At 38.3% G+C, this 17,916-nt stretch overlaps 1 protein-coding gene across 5 annotated transcripts in view; it reads right to left on the reverse strand.

The window, feature by feature from the left end:
- Positions 1-17,916, reverse strand: part of drp2 (dystrophin related protein 2) — a 208,339-nt gene that overhangs the window by 64,758 nt on the left and 125,665 nt on the right. For all 5 annotated transcript variants that reach the window (XM_055179059.2, XM_055179056.2, XM_055179058.2 and 2 more), the window contains one exon: positions 4,347-4,503. In XM_055179059.2, the coding sequence (XP_055035034.1) occupies positions 4,347-4,503 (157 nt within the window). The remainder of the gene's footprint in view (positions 1-4,346; positions 4,504-17,916) is intronic.

Consider the following 17,916-nt stretch of genomic DNA (forward strand, 5'->3'; position numbering starts at 1 on the left):
TCAATATAATAAATGAGAAATATGTCAATGAAATCTTTTAACTTAAACTCTTAAGATTATTTATACCATTTTATACAGAAAAACAGCAGGAAATGGTTTCATTTCTGCTTTGTGATGTTTCCATTTCTGTAAAGACACACTAAAACCTATTGTTGGTATTTACTGAAGTTTTAGAAGAAACCATTAAAACTATGGCTGTCTTTATGTCAAAACAATCATAAACTACAGTTTACCAAAACTGTCAAACTTATATACATTTAAATAAGAATAGATAAACAAAAAACGGCCTGGTTTAACAGCAGAAGGAACCTACTTGATCAATTATTTAAATCTCTTAAAAGGCTGTAATTCTCAGCAGAGCTGCAAATGCGAATTTGCTGTCTACTTTGTCTGAAAAGTTTTAGAGGAATGTACTAAAACTGAAACATGAACATTTCTGTGGAGGTGAACTGGAGGATGAAATCAGAGTTTGTGACCGATGAGGGACAAGTATTTCAAAAAATGGATACTTTATTTTATGTTCAACTCTCACCCCCTAAATGTGTTAGGATATTAATAAAGACACACTGGGCAAAATTTTGAATTGTTCCTACAATATCTAGTGGTTGCTCAAAACCTTTGAATATTTTTGAAATCACATATTTTTGCAAAAACTGTACTATTTAAAAACGCACAACACACATAAAACTTCTTGAAGGCTTCTTGGAGGGTAACTTTGTTCCAGTTATTTCAGTCTCTTCTAAACAAGTAACCATATAATGGACTTGCTTCGTGTTGCTTCAGCCATTGTCTCAGTGTATATTGTCTATTGTGCTTCATTCACATTGAGGCTTTCTTGCTTTGAAAGCAGTGGCAGCTGGTGTCTTCTTTTTTTGAGGGTGCACGATTCGAAGTTCGTCACAACATGTATGTAGCTTGTCATGTGTGTGGTTCTTAATTTCAAAATATGTCTTCTGCGCTTTGAGAGATCGTGTGTGCATCAAGTGTCATCCCAAACTAAGTGCCTGCTGCAGAGGCGTCTAAAGGGTTTATGATAAAAGAGACGCTCGTGTTTGCCAGATACTCACATAATCTCATGCGTAATCAGAGTTTACTGTTAAGAAAGTGTCTAGCGTGTATTTTGGGAACGTGAGCGTCTCTTTTATCATAAATGATTTTGACGCGTGTGCAGCAGGCACTTATTTTGACAAAACACGTGATGCACACAGGATCTCTCGACACGCAGGACACATATTTTGGAAAAGGGAACCACACACATGACAATTCGAACACTTATTTTGAATTAATAAATATTTTGAATTAATAAATATTTATATTTTGAAATATATAAATATTTTGATTACTGATTATAGACAGCTGGAAGTACTTAAGTGGTTTATTTGACGTGCTCCTACCGAACTACGTTAATAAAACATGATTAAATTTCAAATGTCTTGAGCAACCTCTAAATATTAATTAATATTGAATTTCTTTTATTTTTTTTAGTGCTGGGCAAAGATTGATCGCAAATAATCGCATACAAAATAAAAGTGTATTTTTGCATAATATATATGTCTGTGCTGTGTGTAATTATTATGTATATTTAAACACAGACACATACATATATACATTTCAGAACATTTTTATTTATATATCCCTTATTTTTGTTTATATATATAATATAGAATATATAAAACTAGAAATAAATATTGATACACATGTAAATGTTTCTTAAATACATACATGAATGGGTGTGTATTTGTATATACATAATAATTACACACAGCACAGACATATTATATATTATGCAAAAATACACTTTTATTTTGTATGCGATTAATCGCGATTAATCTTTGCCCAGCACTAATTTTCAAAAACTTCCCAGGGCCTTGAATTTTTTCACCCAGATTCACAAACTTTCAAGGATTTTAAGGACCCATGGGAACCCTGGCGACATACACACTCCAACTAACAGTTAAACAGGTTAAACTGTTTGCATCACCATGGTTTTTTATTACCATGTCAACCATCATCAGCATTTATACATTGAAATGCAGCTGTCACTCCCTAATCTTTACATTTTGCATGTGGCCAACAAAACAAAGCAGCAAGTGGTACAAAGGAGGAGCAGTGAAATACAGGACTGTTAATTGGAAGGCTGATTTCACAGTGTGTCACTCAGGAATGAAGAGTTTGCTCTCCCTCTCTTTCTCTCTTTCTCCTTCTATCTTTTCTCAACCTTCTCAATATCCCTCTTTCTCTTTTTCTCTCTAGCTGACTGCACTGAAAATTGGTGCTAAGATGTAAACAGCATCCTGCAGTAGTAGAGGACCAATTACAAGGTGTGTGCTTATCTGATACCCCATTCGTACAGCACTTTGTTCCAAGAAAATTTCCGTAAAATTGGCAGTGAGGCTTCTGTGTGATCACAAACGCATCCCATAAATGTTCTGGGATCGCTCCTGTAAAGAGGACCTAGTAACATTGCGGAAAGCATTCTGTGTGAACAAGAGGCAGAAACAATGCCATAAGGGACATGCCGTAGAGAGGATGCGTGTGTCATAGCAACAAGAAGTTATGATTCAGCTCTTTGACACAGGGATTTAAACGCAAATAAACATTCACAACGAGAAATATCCACGCTGAAGCTGAGTTCATTCACCAGCATGACAAAACAGCGCATCATGCGCTCCTTATAGTCTTGTCATAAGCAAAAATGCACATGGTGGTGTCTCTCGAGAGAAATCACGGATAACTTCAGACGCTGTGGAACAAACCAAGTGCAAGTGCAGGACTTTAAATACGTCACATGTCTTTATGGATCTTTACGGTATGTGTGTGAATGCACGCAGAGATTCCTGAAAATCATTGGCAGTGTGAATGAACATACCTGATGAAGATCATACGATCGAAACTTTGCTAATAAAAACATTTTGATATGCAAGAAGATAGTGTGTGGGATTCTCTTATTGTCTTCTCCTACGCACCTACCGATCACCTACAGGTGTGCGACATTGACTTGTAATGCTGCGTTTACACCAGCCACGGCGTGAACTTCGAGTGATTTCAATGTTAAGTCAATGTGAAGACGTGCGTCTGGAGGTCTTGCGGCGCGAATGAGGCGTTTAGCGCGGCAGACGCGTTTCCGCCTCATTCACGCATCTAGTTGGCGCGAATTGAGCGCCTGGTGTGGTACACGCAGTACACACGAATGTGCTTTTTGTGCATTTTGCGTTTGACGCGATTTTGTGTCTGCGCCCAAGTTGAAAAATTTTAACCGCCCGGAGTCACTCATTCAACATGAAGGAACGCTTGATATTGTCCGTGAGTTACCCGGAGCTATACGACACAAGTTCTTATGTCTATAGAGACAGGAATAAAAAGGACCTCGCTTGGAAGAGTGAGGACATTGGGCAACCAGGTAAGTTGTAAATACACATTTCACTTTTGAGTCACGTGACGTTTTTCGCCCTGCGCCGTTTATCGCCCCACGCCGTTTATCGCCCCGCGCCGTTTATTTTCCCCCTATAGTAAGGTGACCAAATACAAACAGGTTACTCTCTCGATAAAAATCAGCCATGTTACAAACAAACAACCGCATAGCAACCCAATTTCGTCTCTACTTTGCTCTAGACGCGCGAATGCTGTTCAAGCGGCAAACTAGACGCAGTAGAAGCGATTTTGACGCCTCAAACGCAGGTGGTGTAAACGCAGCATAACAGTATGAATTAACAAAAATGAACAAATTTTTTGTGTATTTTCCATATTTTCTGTGTAAAAAGGGCATTGGAGTCTCTGTTAGTTTGTGTATAGAAAATAGCATATCTGAATCTTGACCATAATATGTAAGCACACACAATGTGTGACTATAAAAGGACTTTTAAAGCGTGCATGTATGCATGTACTGACGTCATCGTTCCTCTTTTTTGTATTTCTGGTGATCTTACAGGTCTCTATGTGGGTATAAACAGAAGGGGGTTTAGATTTCCTATTAACATGCTTCATTCGGATCTTCTTTTGCATACTAATAATGGATTCGGAGGTTCTTTATTAGCTTACAGGTGGGTGGGCTCGAATCTTTAATGTCATTCTGTCTGAACTCCTGCTGCCATATTGCAGCCCTAAATATTGAATTGATTCTGTTACTATGATAGATGACAAGATTAACTGTGTTCCAGAACAGAGGAAGCGAGAGAAAAGGTATGCTAATGTGAAAAGAGACACTGTGAGTCTATCTGTGTTCTCTTTGAAGAGGTTTAGCTAAATGTGATGGCCAAATTTCAATAAAAAAAAATAGAGAAACTGGGTGAGCGTTTGGTAGTGTTGGGATTTAGGGTTTCAGCTATTTACATAAAAAACAATCAAACCTGGTGGAATTCTCGCTGGTGTTGCACTGCCCCAACATCGCCACCTATAGGCAGCTGCTCGGACAGCTCCTCATCTTTAGCCGTCAGCCATTCGATGATCTCCTGTAGTGACAGCTGAAGCTTCCCGCTGTTGTCGGAAAATGCCTCCAGCCGTACCCTGCCAACACAGCAAACAACAGCCACATGGTCAAAACTTACAGAAGAGATCACAAAACTGAAAATCAGTGGGGTTAATAGTAACGGTACACAATATTTTCTAGTGTATACATCACAACTCATGGTCTCTAGTGTGTCATTCTGGGTTCACAACTAACAAAATCAACAAGACTTGCTTCATAAGAACCGTTTTTCCTGGTGAATAGTATGGCTACCCAACGGACTAAACTAAACCTTGGAAATACAAGCTTGTCTATACTCATCTCTTCAGCAGCATTGATAATCAAAACTGAGAGATGTCAGGGAGCAAAGCAGGCTAGATTTCAATCGATGTCTCCTAACTGTACATGACCACCATAAATCAATATCTTTAAAACCCAAGTGCAAAACGCTAGGCCACGGCTCTAATTTGCCTCCATTTCCAACTCAGGCATGTCAAGAGAGGAGTAATGCATACCGAGAGGCGAGCCATAATGCAAGACAGACTCACCGTGATGTTCCTGCATGTAATGAAATAGGAAAGCATGTCTCGACTCACTGCCCTGCATTTGCATGGAAAGACTCGTGGGACGAAATCGTATCTGTTTGCAGGAATCACATTTTCACAAGCCGATAAACAAAATATAAAGTGAGACTTTTAGCCACCTGCCCACATGCTCTAGTATAGTTTAAAAGCCAGCATCACAGCTGAGGCTGTGCAAAAAAAAAAAGGATTAAGAGAGAAGAACCTTGTGTTTCAATTACACACGGTGTCCCAGCATGCAGCAGAGACTTACAAATGCATTACCTTCAGCAAGCTGTATGCCACTCAAGAGTATTGTTAAACCCAAAGAATATGGGAAAAAGTGTTAAGGGTAAACAAGAAGAGTGAATACATACAGTGCCTTCAGGTGTATTCAAACCCTTAACCAATGCTAATATCTGACTAAATTATATCACCCTCATGTTTTGTAACCCATATGCTAAACAAATAATAAATAAATTATTCAATACGTTTATCATCTTTCCAAAAAACAGTACAGAGCTGTAGCTGTCGTGGGTGATGTATATACGTTCATACACATTTCAGGTTTAATTTCTTCATCCTTCTTGGCAGATTTTGCTCCAGGCAATTCAGGTTAGTTGCATGACGCCTGTGCACAACAAATTTGACAAGGCAGTTGTAGTACATTCACCTATTTGTTTTGTTTTTTGTGTGTGTGTGTGCCTGATATCATGAAAGAAAAAAACTCCTGTAGTTCCGTCCAAATTTAACAAGATGCTCAACGCCCGCTGATGAACAGCAGCATGGCAGCATGATGTGACTTCACTGTAGATATTGTGCTAGTTGAGATGTTGGCATGTTAGATTTGCAGCACACGAATTGTTTTGAATTTGAGATAAAAGCTCTATTTTAGGCCAAATATTCTCATTTCATTATTGTGTCACATCGAATATAGAATATAGTTAAATAAAAATACTGTATAATATAAAAAATGTCAATGTCAAACAGCTTTACGCCAGGGTGGTGAGTGAATTTTCACTTTGGGCGAACTGTTCTTTTAAATCATGCGACGTGTGAGCTGCCAATATTGTGCCCTTGAATAAGGCACTTAGCCCCAGGTTACTCCAGTGGGACTGTGGAGAATACAGTAGCCTATACTGTAAGTCACTTTGGATAAAAGCATTAGCTAAGTGACAGAGAAAGTGTTGATATCAGGCACTCTAAAGAATTTCCCAATCAGAAGGTTGTTTTCTTTAAAAGTGGCACAAGTACTAAGTAACTCTTCCACCCCTGGTGACATATTGACGTCTTGTGAAGCCAATCGATTGGTGGTGTTGTTGTTGTTTTTTTGAAATGTAAAGTTATTTCAAAACATTATTAGCATTAATCCAGAGCCTCTGCTAAACATAAGAGTGATCATCTTCTTGTGATGTTTGGTGGCTGTTGGCAAACCAACCAGAATGCTAATAATGTTGTAAATAACGTTACATTTCTTGCAATCGATTGACCTTACAAGATGTCAATATGTCACCAGGATTCGTGGGGATTACTTTTGTATTGGATTTATCTGCTTTTTAGAATTTTCAAAGTGCATTTTATGAATCACAAAGCACTGCGGATTCTGCTAAATATCTTCTTCATTGTTTTACTGACGAAAAAAGGTCACCAACATATTGGATAGCCTGAAGGTGAGTAAATAAACAGCAAATTTTTCATTTTTGGGAGAACTATCACTTGAAATATTTGTTTAGGCAGAATGACTGATTGACAGGTGAGTAGGCAATATTTTGGATGGGATGCATGAGAACCGATTATTGTTTATCCTACAAAAGCAAGGTGCCCACGGGTTTTAAATACATCCACATTTTCTGATCACAATGTTTTTGTTTATAACTGGTTTTATTGCTGCCCTCCTGAGATCTGATCGGACCACCAGAGATAGATTTAAATATCAGGTGGGAAACAGGAGCTGTCTCATGTTTTACAAATTTACTTTTTCTAAGTATGTCTAGGTAGTAAAATGTGGCTTCCATTTACTGATAATTGAAACAACAGTGTCCGCTGGGACATTCAAACACTAATGTGCTTGTTATTTTAATCATTCCAAGATAAGAGGCCAATTGTCATGCAACCATGCCCTTGTTAAAGAAAATAAGGGTAAGCTTTCCCCAAGGAAAATTTTAATCGCACAGCAGTTGCTCATACACATCTCATGAGATGAAGTAGAGTCATAGTCATAGTTGTTATATCGAAATATCAAGGTTGTCTTGGGTGTTAACAAAACCATAACCAATATCTTTAGTTCATCCTAAAATCTCTTTGCTGCCTTGTGTGTAAATTTATTCATGCTGCAAGACTAGCATGGAAACCATGGACCAATTTTTCCTGAAATAAATAACCAATCACAGAACGGGGAGGTGGCAGCAGGACGATGATGAAGTCTACGCGCACACCAAAGCAGTTTTGTTTATACAACATGGCAGCAGACGCGAAGTTACACTGTAAAAAAATTCTGTAGAAATTACAACGTTGTTGCAGCTGGTTTACGGCAATTTACCGCAGATTCACATTTATGTTATTTAATGGCAAGAGCTTGTTCAAAGTTAAATAAATTTTAAACATTAACAAGTCTTGATCTTTACAGAATAAAACTAAACAATAACAGCCTCATGCAAAGCATTCTGGGAACCAGAAATCATCATCAACCTTTTTCTGTTTTTGCTTCAGATTTTGTTTCCCAGAATGTTTTGCTCGATGCTGTTCTTTTACGTTTGACTCTGTAAAGACAAAGACCTGCAAACGTTTAATGTTCATTTAACTTTGAACAAAATGTCGCCAGCAAAAAACACAAATTCCAATCCACGGCAAGTTACCGGCAACCCAGCTGCAATTTCTACGGAATTTTTTTACAGTGTACTTTTTAATGCAGCCTTACCGTGGGTTCACGCCAGCCCCGTTTGAGGCGTCAAAATAGCATCTACCGCGTCTAGTTTGCTTCTGCGACTCCGCTCGCTTTTTTTAATCACGTCACTACTAGAGCAAGCTCCTGATTGGTTAATGCAGCGCGTTTTTCTGCCAAAGTTCACATTTTTCAACTTGAGTGTTTGCCGCGGCAACACTCAATTCGCACCATTCGCGCAAACTAGACGCGCAAATGAAACTAAATCACGTCTACCATGCCGCACTAAATGCATAATTCGCGCCACAAGACCTCCAAACGCGAGTCAATGCGTCTTCACATTAACGTAGCCCCTTATGGAACGGCTGAAATTCCACAAGGGGGCGTATTTGTTCCTCAGATGTTGCACAATAAAAGTGACATCCGAATATATTCATTATAAATCGTGAATGAAAAGTGAGATTCGAACGAATGTCCATTAGTGAACTAATTGTATACACTATTTATATCGTAATTCGGTCAGAAACGTTCGGTTTAAAAGGCTTGGATATTCCATTTCCTTGGACTTTTGGGGATTTATGAACAATTTGTTTTGGACAATTTCACCGAAGCGGATAAAGGGAAGCTTTTGAAGGTAAGTAAATATCCTAATTCGGCGCCGCCTGGTTCAGGTAGCTAACAACTAGATTACAGTTTTATGACTGCTAAAAATCATATTATGCTTTGTGTGTGCGCTTAATGGAATCCCGAAAGTCTAAGCTTTACAACGATGTGCCGCATGACCGGATATTTTCAAGATTTAATGCTTCAAAGTTACAATGACGTAATGCAGCCTCGCGTGCAAGGGAGGGGGTGTACCGTGTACGGCACAGTGTTCCTTATCAGGTTAACATTGAAATCACTCACGTTTCACGCCTCTAATGCGGCTGGTCTGAACGCAGCATTAGATAGTGTTCTAAGTAGTTTTGAACGCAAGTTTATTTAAAAAAAAGATCAACTTTTGGCGTTAAACAATTTCATATACAAAAAGGATGTTTGGCCCAGAGACTGTAGTCCATTAACATACATTTGCTGAATAGAGCAATGAAAAACAATGTAACGTTTTTATGTGAAGCGACTGCTGCATCTTCTTCCTGAAGCGTTGTTTGAAATTCGCCCTCCGCCTGTGTTTGAGCACGTGTTTAAGTGCCCTCAGTAGTTCAAATACAGAGAGAAGTGTTTCAAAAGTTAAGCCAACATAAAGGCTTTCTTTTCTTGACAAGGTATTCACAGTATTCTTTTTCTAATAATTTTTTTTTTGTTTATGTCTTAAGAAACCAGTCAGAAACCAGTCTGGGCTTATTTGTTCTTAATAAAGAGACAGTAACCTCAATTAACATACTTAAGTCTGTGTCATTTATGTTAATCAAACAACCCAAGACAAACAGAAAATCACTTCTATTGCTCAAAAAAATAATAATAATATTTAATTTGTACAATAAAGACAGTGTTATTATCCATTTAATTTAATTTCTGTACCTAATGCTAATTTTAGACCTTACTTAATGTGCAACTTTGTTTTTTATAAATGTTTATAATTTCTTTATTTGTTATTAGAGTTTTATTTGTTACAACGAGACTTGAGACTTGACTTGGACTCGAGGTCAAAGACTTCAGATTTGACTCAGACTCGAGCTCAGAGACTTGTGAACATCTCTGGTGCACACGTACCCGATAAAAGCTGTTATTTACGCTTGAATTTATGTCGCTGTACATACGTTGTCTGGTATAATTGAAACGATTGGCTATGTGCTATGTACAGACACATTTGTAGCGCCCAATAAAAGGCTCTGGGCATTCGTAAACCACATCTCAAATACAAGAAAATGAGCATGTGGTTCCCAGACCACGTCTCATTCTCTATAAGACAGGTCTGGTGTTAGCGAGGCTAAAAATCTCTTGCCTTTTATTGCAAATTTTGATATGTTGGTAAGTCTCAGCATTGTCTCAGAGATTGTTAACACATGTGAAACGTTTGTTTAGGAAAACTTCTGAGAAGTGAGAGACCTGAGAAAAACTATTATTTTCTCAGTTGGCAATACACAACATCTTGTTTGTGATTTTACACAGGACAGCCGCATACTTTCCTTTTTCTTATGGATAATTCAAAAATGCAAAACGGGATGTAAGATGAAATAATATGTTATTATATGCAATTATTAGAAAGAATAAGATGGAGAGCGAGAGAAATGAAAAGTCAAACAGGAAGGCACCTTCACCTGTGTGGATCCTTATGCTGTTAGAAAGGGGTGGTCATACTGCTCCCTATAATGATGTGTTATTAGACTCAATAAAGGCAGCCAGAGTGCAGACATTTCATTAGAGAGCTTGTGCGCTCTATACTCGCCTAAAGGATCTTTCATCGCACAGACACAAATACAAACAAGCACACTCAAATCTCCCCCATCGATGTCTAGCAGATAAAGCAGCACACACACGCACACACACACACACACACACACACACACACACACACACACACACACACACACACACACACACATACACATGCCACTCACCCAGCTGCTCCTATCAAAGGGTCACAGCTGTAGGTACTTTTCACGTCAAAGATCAAATAAAGCTCTTCTCATTGTGGGTTTAATGAGTTCACATAGAATTTCCACACGGTGAGGAGCTCTTGAAAGGACCTTTTGTCACATGGCTAGCCTTCAGCTATAACTGGCACACGCTGCTTTTAACTGGCACAGGCATGTGTGTGCTTCTAAAATCAGAGCAAGAACAAACACCATAATCATTTTAACAGGACTGTCGCTCCAAGCAAGAAAGGCTTGTGGGTTCAGTTTCTAGGGAACTGGCGTACAATGGGGCTGTAAGATATGTGGCCACAATGATTTTTGAACCTGTAAACAACTATGATGGACCTGTCCAGGGGTGCGTTTCCCAAAGCCAGCTATGGTCACAAGTTCTCTTGTTGCTAATGGAGTTCAATGGAACTCTAACCATAGTTTGCAAATTATGCTTTTGGGAAACGCATCAAAGGTTCTTTCTTTGCCTCCAGCCATTCCCACGACAATACATAGGATAGGAACTTTTAATGAAAGAAGCATAAACACAAATTCTACAGAGAAAGATAATGATTTAAAAGAAATACTAAAGTTACAAAATTCTTCATTCACTTATATTGTTATACTAATATATTAATTGCAATAAAAACATCATATGTGTGTTAAAAATAATAACATTTGAACAAATCTGACTTTTTCCATGTTTAAGTGCTATAATTGGGTCCCCAGTGCCTCAATCAACCTAGAAAATGTGAAAAAGATCAACCAAGTAACGTAGTTTTGGTAAAACATTCTCTGCCAGCACGTGAAAAAATAAGTAATTGAAATTTGCCTCCCCCTGTGATGTCAGAAGGGGATAATACCGCCCTTAATCTGCACCAACTGCATCTAACCATGACACTGCCATTTAGTGCAAAGATCAGCTCATTTGCTTTTTAAAAGACACACCCAATTCGGCACATTTTTGCTCGGACCTACAAAGTGGCAATTTTAACATGCAATAATAAATTATCTATATGGTATTTTGAGCTAAAACTTCACATACGTACTCTGGAGACACCAAAGATTTATTTTACATCTTGAAAAAGTCTTGTGAAAGGTCCCCTTTAAGACATCTCTACAAGTTTTTGCACAAATCAGCCATCAGTTTCATGTGTGAACCATATACGGCCCTAAAGTGATCCCGCATCACGCAGAAGACGTGATGTCAGAAGTAAAGTTTGCAGAAATAAACATGGACGCTGCTTGTAAAAGTCAGAGAAAATGCGACATGTATGTCCAAGTTCAATTCAATTCAATTTTATTTATATAGCGCTTTTCACAATTTTTAATTGTTTCAAAACAGCTTTACATGAATAGATGTTGGGGAAAACACAGAAAGATCGATAGATAATTTAAGAAGCAGAATACAGCGATATGTTTTCAAATTAGGACCACATATGAAAGTGGCCTGGGTATGATTAAAAAAAATCGAATTTGTGCTGTTCAGACTTTCATAAGAAAATCAGATATGGGACACACAAAAAGTTGTTAAGTCACCTTTTTTTCCACTTCACTTTCCACCGTCAATGACAAATAATTTGCTTTGGATAATAGCATCTTTAGTCTCGCATAGCCAGACCTTCCTACTTTAGGTCTGGAATCATAGCAGCTATGAATAGTCAAAGACTCCCCAAGAGGCCATATGACTCACACTTTAAGCAACCAATCATGTTTCGCTTTGTGCCACGTCATGTTAAGGGGCTTGGAGATGTCGCCACAATAACAGACCACTGTGTAACTATTATTCACGAAAGTCTCTGAATTATATAACAACAGCAAACACGTTAAAATACCTTGAATACTTTTAAACATGCAGCGCTTATCTGATCTTGATTAAGTATCTTGGCACCAATGTAAACATGAAAGCTTTCTTCTTCGTTCAGACAGCTTTATTTTGTTACCAGGCGGACCGTTAAAGATCGCAACACACACACCCATCTCCCGGAAATCCTGTATAATTCAACCAATCAGAGGACGACTTAGAAATCTCAAATACATTAGCCAACTGTCCATGGGCGTCACGTCTGAGATTGAGACTAGAGCATCTTGCACTCTAAAAACAAACGGTGCTATATAGCACCAAAAGTGGTTCTTTGCTCGTAATCATAGATGAACCGTTTTTAGTGCCATATAGCACCGGTGAAGCACCAGTGAAGCACCTATGTAGAACCATATAGTGCTATGTAGAACCATATTTGGTGCTATAGTGGTTCTATATGGCCCCTATATGGTTCTACACAGGTGCTTCACCGGTGCTATATGGCACTAAAAACGGTTCTTCTATGATTGCGATCCAGGGCAACAGTTTTGGTTCTGTATAGCACCGTTTGTTTTTTTAGAGTGTACATTTCTCTAAATTTAGACCGAGAGGTCATTAAACTTATTCCAAAGGATATAATTACAAAGTCTCATTGGAATTACGTACAGTACCTCTGCCTACATTTCTGCTTAACCTGAACTACGTTGCTCGTGGTACATCGCTGCGGTTGGAGTGCTCATTAGAGGCACAGGAGATTTGTTTTCCTCTTTTTTGATGTGGGTTCATTTAAGGTTACCAAGCAGACAGTACTGAACATTATCTGAGTATATTCTTCAGCTCATGCTTGGTGGATAAACATCTGATGTCCTTACCCTAAGGATTGATCGTGTTCAGACGAGGTCAAGAACTTGTTGTTTACAGGAAGCATAGTGGAGACTGACAAAAGGGACCTTAATGAATGATCAAGGTACATCTGTATGTTTCTGTCAACTGTGTTTTTATTAAAGTTAAACTGCAAAGACACTGTAAGTCGCAAAAGATGCAATGATATGTACGTGGAGCAACGCATTTAAGGTTATGCAGAAATGTAGGCGGGGGTACATACTGTATGTGGTAAGTGCCTGGGTTGGGATATACACATAACAGCCTTTCTCCTTTTGTTAGATTAAGCTACTCCTAACTCAATCAGAGCTCATCTAAGGCTCTGAGTACATGAAACACATCTGCACTTTTTAATGTCCAAGGGTATGATCTGTCCCTTACAGCCAAGCCCCTCCGCCTCCAATTCCCCCGATCCACAGCATGCACATAGTACTTCACACCTGTGGCATATTGAGCAATGCGCACCATTTCTCTGCCTCGTTCACCATCTTGCACCGCCTGCTGGGTTTCTTCAGCCTCTCTGACTTTCTCAGATTTACACCATCGATCACCTTATCTCTCTGAGGCATTATGAGAATGCTTCCAAAAGCCACTAATCAAACAATACTTCATCCAAACAAACACCCAAATCCTGCAATCCGCCTTAAAGAGAGGAAACAAACTCCCAGTGGAGCCAGGCATACATCAGGGTGGCCATGAGCGAAGGTATGTTAGAGCTTATTCTGACTTAAAGAATTGCCTAGTTAGACGTGTATAGCAAACGTGTCTACTTTGTTAATGCATTAGTGCAGTTAATGATGGGTTTGAAAATAATGCATTTGAATAATACTATACTTTTTGTCTCAAGATACCCATCAGTAATATATTTCTCTAAAGCATGTTTATTAAACATGCTTAAATTCCTAGCTAAGCCTTGTATGTGAAACCAGGTCATAGTTCTCAAACTATATTACTCTATAAACATCTAAATTCTGCAAATTTTTCATTTCGTTTAAATGTGTTTTAATACCCAGTAATCAATCATGTCCAGGCACTTATAAAAACCCATTATCTTTATGCATTTTGTCAGCACGTCAGAGCTCCCCAGACAAAAAAAGCACCAGCACAATAGTGTGGAGTCTTCAACCAACCAGCTAATGTTAAGAATAATTAGTCACATGACAACTCAGATGATAGATTTAAAAAAGTGTTACAGTAGCTGCAGGTTGCATACTACCAGGTCTAGAGGCACTCTCCAACAAATAGAGATTAATGGTGGGCTTTTAATGACTTTTGGCCTGCAGCACTGATATGGCACGTGCTGGAGGTATCTGGAACAGTTCAATTGTAAAAGGTGGGCAGCATTTAGTGTGCACCCATGGCTGGCTTTGACTACACGGGTAATGCATTAGTGTCTATTTGTGAGAATGAAAGGAAACAGGTGACAGCTGTGTGGAGTGATCTGGCAGCTTTGTAATGATGCTCGCTCGATATGAACCATCAGACTTGATGGCCAGCGTGGGGAATAGTAATCAATAACACCGGCCAATAAAGAGCTACGTTTCCATTCATGGCAATCAAACCTTTCCTAAAGGATCCAGGATAAAGAATCAGAATAGGTTGTAATTGACCATGTAAGATTTCTCAAAGGAATTGACAGTGTGGACAAGAAAGTGTAAGAAAAAGTGAACATTAACTGAGGTGCTCAAATGCAAAAGCTGCAAAACCCCACTGTCAAAAATGAGGTAATGATATTAACTTTTTCTGCAAAATTGTTTTTGCGAAAAAAGCTTGCGTTCATTAGGGCTTTGCAGCGAAAGACAGTCAAATGTGTTAAATATCAATGATATTACCACACTCACCTAAAGGATTATTAGGAACAACAATACTGTGTTTGACCCCCTATTCGCCTTAATTCTATGTGGCATTGATTCAACAAGGTGCAGAAAGCATTCTTTAGAAATGTTGGCACATATTGATAGGATAGTATCTTGCAGTTGATGGAGATTTGTGGGATGCACATCCAGGGCACGAAGCTCCCGTTCCACCACATTCCAAAGATGCTCTATTGGGTTAAGATCTGGTGACTGTGGGGGCCATTTTAGTACAGTGAACTCATTGTCATGTTCAAGAAACCAATTTGAAATGATTCGAGCTTTGTGACATGTGCATTATCCTGCTAGAAGTAGCCATCAGAGGATGGGTACATGGAGGTCATAAAGGGATGGACATGGTCAGAAACAATGCTCAGGTAGGCTGTGGCATTTAAACGATGGCCCAGTGTGCCAAGAAAACATCCCCCACACCATTACACCACCAGCAGCAGCCTGCACAGTGGTAACAAGGCATGATGGATCCATGTTCTCATTCTGTTTACGCCAAATTCTGAATCTATCATCTGAATGTCTCAACAGAAATCGAGACTCATCAGACCAGGCAACATTTTTCAGTCTTTAACTGTCCAATTTTGGTGAGCTTGTGCAAATTGTAGCCTCTTTTTCCTGTTTGTAGTGGAGATGAGTGGTACCCGGTGGGGTCTTCTGCTGTTGTAGCCCATCCGCCTCAAGGTTGTGCGTGTTGTGGCTTCACAAATGCTTTGCTGCATACCTCGTTGTAACGAGTGGTTATTTCAGTCAAACTTGCTCTTCTTTCAGCTTAAATCAGTCGGCCCATTCTACTCTGACCTCTAGCATCAACAAGGCATTTTCACCCACAGGACTGCCGCATACTGGATGTTTTTCCCTTTTTACACGATTCTTTGAAATGGTTGTGCGTAAAATTCCCAGTCTTGTCTTGACCAGGACCCCACTATTAAATGCATTGAAGCAACTGCCATGTGATTGGTTGATTAGATAATTGCATTAATGAGAAATTGAACAGGTGTTCCTAATGACCCTTTAGCTGAGTGTATAAAGTGACATTTGTGAAAATAAGGCATTTCAGTTACTGACTAATAATCCTTTATTCCCATTAAAGTGAAATTACTGAACCTAAACATAATAGCCTGATAAAAATGCTCATTTAAAAAGAAAACATGTCAGACTCACTTAAAGGGTTTTGCATCTGAACTTAATTTTTAAAATAAATATAAAAATAGATGCAAGTTATAATAAAGTTATATGTCGCATTGTTTGTATCACAGAAATATATACCAAGGTATTAATATAGGTTAATACTCAAACCAAGCACCTGCGGTTCTGTGTTATTACTGTCAGAGTACTGGGAATTATTATTGGGCACAAGTTGATACTTTCTCTGTCTCTGCTCAACAAAACAGTCTGCTCTGAAACTTCAACTAGACAAAGAGTGTTGTAAGCCAAAACCCAGACTATAGCCATTAAGCTTGACAAGTCTTATCCTGGCCAAGAATTGTCCATTAAGATATGAATGGGTGGTCTTAATGACATATTAAACAATCAATCACATTTTGTATTATTTAATATGAAGTTTAAGGGCAGGTGATAAATTGTATATCCAAAGAGATAGTTAAACATTTTCAACCCATACTCATCAAATGCATACAAATAGCACGCAGTGCAATACATACGCCAAATTCCAATTTTGCATGCATATGATATGCTAGTCCTTCCCATTTACTTATATGGCGCATCTTTTTGTTTCATTTTATTTATTGGTTTTTCATTTTTTCTGTTTTTAAACCATTGTCGCCTGGGTTTTGGTTTAGAATGTCATTTAATATATAGGTTTCTCAATGTTTTGTCTATTTTTAAACCATGGTCAAAAAAAAGGGGGTGGGAAAAAATCTAATAACAAATAAAGAAATTGCAAACATTTATAAAAAAGAACAAAGTTGCACATTAAGGAAGGTCTGAAATTAGCATTAGGTACAGAAATCGAATTAAATGAATCATAACACTTTCTTTATTGTATAAATTAAATATAATTATTATTATTTTTAGAGCTACAGAAGTGATTTTCTCTTTGTCTTGGGTTGTTTCATTAACATTAATGACACAGACTTAAGTAGGTTAATTGAGGTTACTGTCTCTTTAAGACCAAATAAGCACAGACTGGTTTCTGACTCTAACCTATACATAAACTTTTTTATTAGAAAAACAATACTGTGGAGATCATTTTGTGTGTATGTGCCCCGTCAATAACAGAAAGATTGCTTTTTGAAACGCGTCTCTCCGTTTATGCACTACTGAGTGCTCTTAAACGCGCACACAGAGACCGAGGGCAAATTCCAAACAGCGCAGCATATTATATATATATAATATATATAATATATAATAGCATATAGTTGCTTCCCATAAAAACGTTACGTTGTTTTTCATTGCTTTATTCACCAAATGTATGTTAATGGACTATAGTATGAGACACAATAGCGAAACTCACTCTAAAGTTTACACATCAAGAGTTCTGATCTTTGAAGGGCATAGGGATGATCACGTCTGGACCGGACACATTTAACCGCATGTGCGTCTTTGCGTACAGAAAGCTGCTCACTTTAGCGTCTTTTTGCAGTTAAATACGTCCACACAACAAACATGTTGCTTCAGACAAGCACGTGCAGGTTGCGGTTTCTGATTGCGTCATCACAACATTTTGTCCGTATTGTTTCGGTGATAAAAGTCTTTCGGCCATTTTCAGCCGAAAATTATCGGTGGCCAAATATTCAGTGCATCTGTTCATTTAATGTTACAAAAACTTGCTTTGACCCCAAACCCAAGCGACAATGGTAAAAAAACAGAAAACAAATAAGAAACCAATAAATAAAACGATACTGCGTGTTATTTGTATTACATGAGAATGGGCTGGACATTTTATATAAATTTTCTATA

This window comes from Misgurnus anguillicaudatus, chromosome 16 (genome assembly GCF_027580225.2).
Source record: "Misgurnus anguillicaudatus chromosome 16, ASM2758022v2, whole genome shotgun sequence".
Classification (NCBI taxonomy): domain Eukaryota; kingdom Metazoa; phylum Chordata; class Actinopteri; order Cypriniformes; family Cobitidae; genus Misgurnus; species Misgurnus anguillicaudatus.